This window comes from Oncorhynchus mykiss, chromosome 6 (assembly GCF_013265735.2).
Source record: "Oncorhynchus mykiss isolate Arlee chromosome 6, USDA_OmykA_1.1, whole genome shotgun sequence".
NCBI classification, from domain to species: domain Eukaryota; kingdom Metazoa; phylum Chordata; class Actinopteri; order Salmoniformes; family Salmonidae; genus Oncorhynchus; species Oncorhynchus mykiss.
In genome coordinates, this window is record NC_048570.1 from 57586437 (window position 1) to 57595335 (window position 8899).

The following is an 8899-nucleotide window of genomic DNA, read 5'->3' on the forward strand; positions in this document are numbered from 1 at the left end:
TAAATACTTGGCCTAATTGTATTACCTGAGCCACCTGTATTCATGGACTGCCGTTATATTATGTTTTTTCTACCAACAGACCTGCCATGGTATGCTGAGGTGGGGAGTCTGGGGACCTATGCACTATGGCAGAGTCACTTGCCATCCAGGACCATTCAACAGAAGCAGACCTATGCACTAAGTAGTAATATGAATCAATTTGGCCTAGTAGCCAGCAGATCCGACCCGCTTGCTTACAGCTGCAGACAGGCTAGGGTCGGTCAGGCTTCATGTGTAAATTAATACACCGCGGTGCCGGCGCGAGATATGGCTCTGGAAAAGTACCTCAATCCAGGGATGACAAATGTGTTGTACTCCGAATTGTCCCATTATCCCAACTGTTACACAGAGAAGATTGAACGAATGCTCCTAGATCAATCGTTCAATATTCTCTCTGTAACAGTTGTGATAATGTGACAATTCGGAGTACAACGCATTTCTCATCCCTGTATTGAGGTATGTTTTGCAAGTACTTAAGTAAAATTATTTTAAAGTATTACTAATGTATTTTTTGGGGGGTATCTGTACTTTACTTTACTATTTTTGACAACTTTTAACTTTTATTACATTCCTAAAGAAAAAAATGTACTTTTTACTCATACATTTCTCCTGAACACACAAAAGTACTTATTACATTTTGAATGGCTAGCAGGACAGGAAAAGTGTCAAATTTATGCACTTATCAAGAGAACATCCTGGGTCATCTCTATTGCCTCTGATCTGGCGGACTCACTAAACACATGCTTCGTTTGTTAATTTTGTCTGAGTGTTGGAGTGTGCCCCTGGCTGTCCTTAAATTAAAAAAAACAAGAAAATTGTGCTGTCTGGTTTGCTTAATATAGGGAATTTGAAATTACTTTTAACACAAGTATATTTGACCAATTACATTTACTTTTGATACTTAAGTATATTTAAAATCAAATACTTTTACTCAAGTAGTATTTTAGTGGGTGACTTTTACTTGAGTCATTTTCTTTTAAGGTATCTTTACTTTTACTCAAGTATGACAATTGGGTACTTTTTCCACCACTGCGTTTTGCGAGCCATATCTTGCACCGGCTCCGTTGTTATTTGAAATAGCAGTTGTTCAATCTTCTCGGTATGACAGTTGGAATAATGGGACAATTCGGAGTACAACGTATTTCTCACCCCTGGATTGAGGTACGTTTTGCGAGCCATATCTCGCGCCGGTTCTGATGTGTCTTAATCTACACAGAAAGCCTGTCTGACCCTAGTGCAGCTGTAAGCAAGCGGGTTGGATCGGCTGGATAGCCTAGTAGTGGCTATGTGTTCTATCCTCTACTATTTTGCTGTTTTGATCAGTGAAGGCTGCTGAGGGAAGGACGGCTCATAATAATGGCTGGAATGGAGTGAAAGGAATTAGACACATGACAACCAGGTGTTTGATACCATTCCATTCTTGCCATTATTATGAGTCGTCCTCCCCTCTGCGGCCTCCACTGGTTTTCATATAACCGAGTCTGTTTTAATATCTGCTGCATTGATAGCCCATCTTTGCAGGTTAGTTGAATTAAAAGGATGCTAATCGGGGGCAGTTATACAAATAAAATAAAACGTTTGACACTCAGCGATTGTATTTTGATATGCTATATCTTATAGTGAAATAAAAGACGTTGAGGCCTTTGAGAGTGAAGGAGCCAGCCAGAGATTGAAAGTCGACCACTTGCTTTTCACCATTGAGAGACATCAGAAATGTTACTTCTGGTGTGAGTATTAGCTATTTCTGTCCAGTGCCTTTACACACAGACTTGTACAAAGAGCCTTAGACTGACTAAGAGCAGCAAAACTATGTTTAACTGTTTCATTTGTTCTGATACTTTGATACATTTCCCAGTGCCACTAGGCCTATAATTTTTTATGTGAAATATTGTTTTTTTCTATTGCTAATGAAATGTACTCTACAACTTCTATTGTTGCTGTGGTATTATTTTTTCATTCATGCATCATCGCTGTAATTTTTTAAATGTATTTTACCTTAAAATGATATTGCCTAAAATGTACCCTTGTCATGTCTTACAGTTTGTGAAGAGTGCAAAGAATATTTTATTGATGAATGCCCCACACATGGCCCTCCAGTTTTTGTGCCTGACACCCCTGTGCCAGTGGGCGTCCCAAACCGTGCCGCCCTTACTACCCCTAATGGCATTGAGGTCATTCAGGAAGGCAGCGAGGTGGACGTCTGCTGCGTAGACAAAGACATTCCCAGGGGGGCACTATTCGGTCCTTACCAGGGTGAAGTGATGTCACAGGACAAGTCCTCTGGTTTCTTCTCCGGGATGGTGAGTTGAATCCACAAACCTTACTATGTTCTGAAAATCACTTTTCACTAGTATATGGTATGCCTCATGAAATTGTCTTCCTAACTTCATGCACCATTTGTAACTTTAAGGCTCTCGCATCTATGTCAATGATGTTTATCCCTAGTTGGTGGACAAAAACAACTCATACAAATCCATTGATGTTAGCGACGACACCAAAGCCAACTGGATGAGGTATGTCCGAAATTCTTCAGAGGACATTGAGCGAAACCTGACAGCCTTCCAGCATGGGGAGCACATCTACTTCCAGGTGTGCCGTGACCTGTCAGTGGGAGAGAGGCTGCGGGTATGGTACAGTGATGACTACATGGACCGATTACACCGCATGTCCCAGGACACCATCGGCAGCAACTTGGCCACAGGTAACACACCTACCAGCCTCATCCCTTTGCCAGCCCTCTAGTTAACTACCAAACTTATTTTATTGCTTTCCAGAATGCTACAATGTGTGTACTTTTCTTCCCTATATCACTGATCTAAGATCTCCTAAATAGTTACTCTAAGAAATTCATTACTATGAGTGACTTTGAAGGAAAGATGAAGATCATTTAAATACATTTTGACCACCAGGGGGAGCCATGTTGCAAAATACATGGAGAAGCTCAAACAATGAATGGCAATATCAAACTAATGGCAATATCAAAATTAATACTTCATATATCAACATGTTGTTTAATGCACAAATATAGTTAATGAAGAGGATGTTGTCATTTTATTATGTAAGAATGTTTGTTTATATTGTTATAAGCAGTTTTAAGGTGCTTACCCGTCAGAGGCTGATCAAGTTGAACTTGGGGTTTTGAATGATCATCTTGTCTCCCTCCACAACAGTTGAAACGGACTCACGAGTGTGGTCAAGCCCCTGGAATGTTACAGCCCGGGACCGGGAGGCCACCCAGACCCTCATCGAGCACTACGGGTCCCCAGAAATCCAGAGCCTACTGAACGACCGGACAACCAGAACCAAGCAGATCTTTGAGATCATTGCCAGTCGGATGGAGGCACAGGGCTTCCTGATCAGTGAGAACTCCTGGCAGGCTGGCAAGCGATGCTTCCAAAAGTGGCGCAACATGGAGCGCACGTACAAAGACTATGTGCTGGCGTCCAAGAGGACTGACGCTGGACGCAGGAAACAGCCTGAGTTCTATGACCAGTTCCATGCACTCATGGGCCAGAGGCTGAGCTCCAAGCTGGCTGCTGCTGACACCCCAGCCAGGGTGTTGGCCAAGCTGAAGCCTAAAGCTGTAGCACCAACTCCAAGCCTGCCCCTCTACGCTATTGTAGTCCCATCAGGCCATCCAGTTAACCTCGGTATACCCTCCACCTGCAGCCCAGAGGCAGAGATTGGAGTCCATGCAGGCACCACTGAGCCTGAACCGCTAGCCAGGAAGTCCAGGAGCGAACGGGTCCCACATCCCAAGATACTCCAGTCAAATACAGTGGAGGAGAGGACAGAGAATCAACTCCAAAAGGGGAGGAGGAGGTCATGGCTTGGGGATGACAGAGGTAAATGTGTTATGATGTTGAATCTTAGCAGTTGGCCTATAACTGAAAAGGACGCAGCCATTTTCAAAATCACTGACAGTATTTACGTAATAAGTCTTTATTTTTGTCTTCCTATCCATGTCTCCAGCTCCTGAGAACGGTGGGTCCCTGCCTGTGTGGTCGGAGCGGAAAATGATCAGTCAGGACATTGAGGCAACGGAGGCTTTAGTAGAGCTGTACAGCTCTCCAGAGATCCAGGGACTAATCAGGGAGAACAAGACCCGAACCAAGAGGATCTTTGAGATCATAGCTAGCAGGCTAAAGGAGCAAGGCTTCCCCATCAGTGATGTGCCTGAGCAGGCTGGGGAGCGATGCTTCCAGAAATGGCGGAACCTATCGAGGGCATACAAGGAGTACATCCTCCACCCAGAGAAGGCTGACATGGCAAAGCGGAAGCTTCCGGCCTACTTCAACAGGCTCCAGGACCTCATAGGCCACCGGCTCAGCCTTCAACTATCTGAAGACTCCCCCGAGCCTGATGGCAGCATGGGAGATGCTGAGGCACATGCAGGGGTTGAGGACATAAGCCAGAATCTGTTACACATTGTGGAGGTGCCGGCGAGCCCCACTGACATTGTCAGTCCCCCCTCCACTTCTGCCTCCTTCTCCTCTTCACATACAGGAAACCCCCTCCATGTTGGAGCCAGTGGGCGGAAGAGGAGGATGGCAAACATATTGGATGTCTTTCAAGGTTACAGGGAGGAGGACAAACGATTGCAAGAGGAGAGGGAAAGGAGGGCAGAGGAGCGCTTTAATCAGCTGCGAAGCCTTCTGCAGCAACAGCACACAGAGACTATGGCAGTGATGAGAGAACTGATCAATTCCATGAAGATGAAAAAACAATGAGATATACTGTGAATACAGTTGAAGTCCGAAGTTTACATACACCTTAGCCAAATACATTTAAACTCCGTTTTTCACAATTCCTGACATTTAATCCTAGTAAAAATTCCCTGGCTTAGGTCAGTTAGGATTTTAAGAATGTGAAATGTCAGAATAATAGTAGAAATAATTATTTATTTCAGCTTTTATTTCTTTCATCACATTCCCAGTGGGTCAGAAGTTTGCATGCACTTAATTAGTATTTGGTGGCATTGCCTTTAAATTGTTTCAGGTTTCAGGTAGCCTTCCACAAGCTTCCCACAATAAGTTGGGTGAATTTTGGCCCATTCCTCCTGACAGAGCTGGTGTAACTGAGTCAGGTTTGTAGGCCTCCTTGCTCGCACACACTTTTTCAGTTCTGCCCACACATTTTCTATAGGATTGAGGTCAGAGCTTTCTGATGGCCACCCCAGTATCTTGACTTTGTTGTCCTTAAGCCTTTCTGCCACAACTTTGGAAGTATGCTTGGGGTCATTGTCCATTTGGAAGACCCATTTGCGACCAAGCTTTAACTTCTTGACTGATGTCTTGAGATGTTGCTTCAATATATCCACATAATTGTCCTTCCTCATGATGTCATCTATTTTGTGAAATGCACCAGTCCCTCCTGCAGCAAAGCACCCACACAACATGATGCTGCCACCCCCATGCTTCACGGTTGGAATGGTGTTCTTCGGCTTGCAAGCCTCCCCCTTTTCCTCCAAACATAACGATGGACATTATGTTCAAACAGTTCTATTTTTGTTTCATCAGATCAGAGGACATTTCTCCAAAAAGTACGATATTTGTCCCCATGTGCAGTTGCAAACCGTAGTCTGGCTTTTTATGGCGGTTTTGGAGCAGTTTCATCCTTGCTGAGCGGCCTTTCAGGTTATGTCAAAATAGGACTCGTTTTACTGTGGATATAGATACTTTTGTACCTGTTTCCTCCAGCATCTTCACAAGGTCCTTTGCTGTTGTTCTGGGATTGATTTGCACTTTACTCACCAAAGTACGTTCATCTCTAGGAGACAGAGCGCGTCTCCTTCCTGAGCGGTATGGCGACTGCGGTGTCCCACGGTGTTTATACTTGCATACTATTGTTTGTACAGATGAACGTGGTACCTTCAGGCGTTTGGAAATTGCTCCCAAGGATGAACCAGACTTGTGGAGGTCTACAATTTTTCTGAGGTCTTGGCTGATTTCTTTTGATTTTCCCATGATGTCAAGCAAAGAGGCACTGAGTTTGAAGGTAGGCCTTGAAATACATCCACAGGTACACCTCCAATTGGCTCAAATTATGTCAATTAGCCCATCAGAAGCTTCTAAAGCCATGACATAATTTTCTGGAATTTTCCAAGCTGTTTAAAGGCATAGTCAACTTAGTGTAGGTAAACTTCTGACCCACTGGAATTGTGATACAGTGAAATAATCTGTCTGTAAACAATTGTTGGAAAATGTACTTGTGTCATGCACAAAGTAGATGTCCTAACCAACTTGCCAAAACTATAGTATGTTAACAAGACATTTGTGGAGTGGTTAAAAAACAAGTTTTAATGACCCCAACCTAAGTGTATGTAAACTTTTGTCTTCAACTGTGTATACAGTACCAGTCAAAAGTTTTAGAACACCTACTCATTCATGGGTTTTTCTTTATTTTTACTATTTTCTACATTGTAGAATAATAGTGAAGACATCAAAACTATGAAGTAACACATATGGATTCATGTAGTATCCAAAAAAGTGTTAATAAATCAAAATGTATTTTATATTTGAGATTCTTCAAATTGCCACCCTTTGCCTTGATGACAGCTTTGCAAACTCTTGGCATTCTCTCAACCAGCTTCATGAGGTATTCACCTGAAATGCATTTCAACTTACAGGTGTGCCTTCTTAAAACTGAATTTGTGGAATGTCGTTCCTTAATGCGTTTGAGCCAATCAGTTGTGTTGTGACAAGGTAGGAGGGGTATACAGAAGATAGCCTATTTGGTAAAATACCAAGCCCATATTATGGCAAGAACATCCATCATTACTTTAAGACATGAAGGTCAGTCAATCTTGAAAATTTCAAGAACTTTGAAAGTTTCTTCAAGTGCAGTCGCAAAAACCATCAAGCGCTATGATGAAACTGGCTCTCATGATGACTGCCACAGGAATTGAAGACCCAGAGTTACCTCTGCTGCAGAGGATAAGTTCATTAGAGTTACCAGCCTCAGAAATTGCAGCCCAAATAAATGCTTCACAGATTTACAACATAAACTGTTCAGAGGAGACTGTGTGAATCAGGCTTTCATGGTCGAATTTCTGCAAAGAAACCACTACTAAAGGACACTAATAAGAAGAAGAGACTTGCTTGTGCCAAGAAACACGAGCAATGGATATTAGACCGGTGTAAATGTGTCCTTTGGTTTGGAGTCCAAATTGGAAATGTTTGGTTCCAACCACCGTGTCTTTGTGAGACGCAGTGTGGGTGAACAGCTGATCTCCACATGTGTATTTCCCACTGTAAAGCATGGAGGAGGAGGTGTTATGGTGTGGTGCTTTGCTGGTGACACTGTCTGTGATTTATTTAGAATTCAAGGCACACTTAACCAGCATGGCTGCCACAACATTCTGCGCTTAGTTGGACTATCATTTGTTTTTCAATAGGACATTGACCCAACACACCTCCAGTCTGTGTAAGGGCTATTTGACCAAGAAGGAGAGTGATGGAATGCTGCATCAGATGACCTGGCCTCCACAATCCCACAACCTCAACCAAATTGAGATGTTTGGGATGAGTCGGATGGCAGAGTTAAGGAAAAGCAGCCAACAAATGCTCAGCATATGTGGGAACTCCTTCAAGACTGTTGGAAAAGCATTCCATGTGAAGCTGGTTGAGAGACTGCCAAGAGTGTGCAAAACTGTCAAGGCAAATGGTGGCTATTTGTAGATTCTAAAATGTCAAATGTATTTTTTATTTGTTTAACACTTTTTTGGTTACTACATGATTCCATATGTGTTATTTCGTAGTTGTGATGTCTTCACTATTATTCTACAATGTAGAAAATAGTTGTTTTTTTAAAGCTCATGAATGATTAGGTGTATCCAAACTTTTGACTGGTACTGTGTGTATATATATAAAAATATATATCTTCTTTCTATTATTTGCATTTGCTATCTGCCCTGTTATTTGTATTATGTATTATTAAAGTCTTATGTATTGTTGAAGACTATAGAAAGTCGCATACATGTTTATATAATAAGGGTTGTGTCTTTGGCATCCACAGTTCACTTTTCTACATTTCACTTGGAAAATATACTGTATCTCACTTCCCGCGAGTGCCATTATTTTTTAATGCCAACTGATTATTTATAGGTGCTTTAAGTCGAACCCAGTCTGTATTGAGCTAGAACATTTGAAACTGTGGCTTATTAGTCAAAATAAACCTCTTGGTTCGAGCTAGACGATACTTGATTCTGGTCATTTTATTTATTCATTGCACAATGATGTCACAACTGTTAAGCCTCGTCACATTGTCCTACATCAGATTTGACTCTGGCCAAGACAATGGCTGAAACAGAACTAGGCAGCAACAGGCACTTTTTTCCCATTTTAAACTGAAAAGAGACGTATCAGACCCATGGGACAGGCTGATCTAGTCAGTACGGTTCACTTATTAATGAATCAGTGGGTTTATTTCTTGGTTCTCATTATTGCAATTATTCTTCCAGGTTCATGTTGTCCTTGCCAGGCAATGGATAAAAAAATGTCCCATTCTTTTTCTCTCTTTTCGTATAGTGGCCATGATGGATATTGAGGTTGATGAACTGTGAACTGTAATATTTGGTTATGTTATATAACCACATTGGAAACAGCATTCATTATTCATTCTGGCCATGTCTGCAGCTGCAGGGAGATTGTAATGGATAGTTCACAGAAGACAACTGCCTGGAAATGCTGGATGATTTATTGTTGCTTTATATCCAACCACTGCATCTGCACCAGTTATTTTACATAACAATGTAGCCACATCATTAGTTGGAAGTGCTGTTGTTTAGGGCTATAAAGTATATGCGCTTTGCACACCATCGCATGCATAATGGTTGCACTACTTACACAGTAGATTGCTC

General features: G+C 42.2%; 1 protein-coding gene across 1 annotated transcript; it reads left to right on the top strand.

Annotated features, from left to right (window-relative positions):
* Positions 1 to 1156: 1156 nt before the first annotated feature.
* LOC110526205 lies at positions 1157 to 4903 on the top strand (the record flags this gene model as incomplete). The annotated part of the gene is made up of 6 exons (XM_036981766.1): positions 1157 to 1200; positions 1660 to 1766; positions 2080 to 2339; positions 2485 to 2740; positions 3210 to 3884; positions 4012 to 4903. Coding segments are annotated over 6 exons (2100 nt in total), but the record flags the coding sequence as incomplete, so codon positions are not given.
* Between the last annotated feature and the right edge of the window lie 3996 nt (positions 4904 to 8899).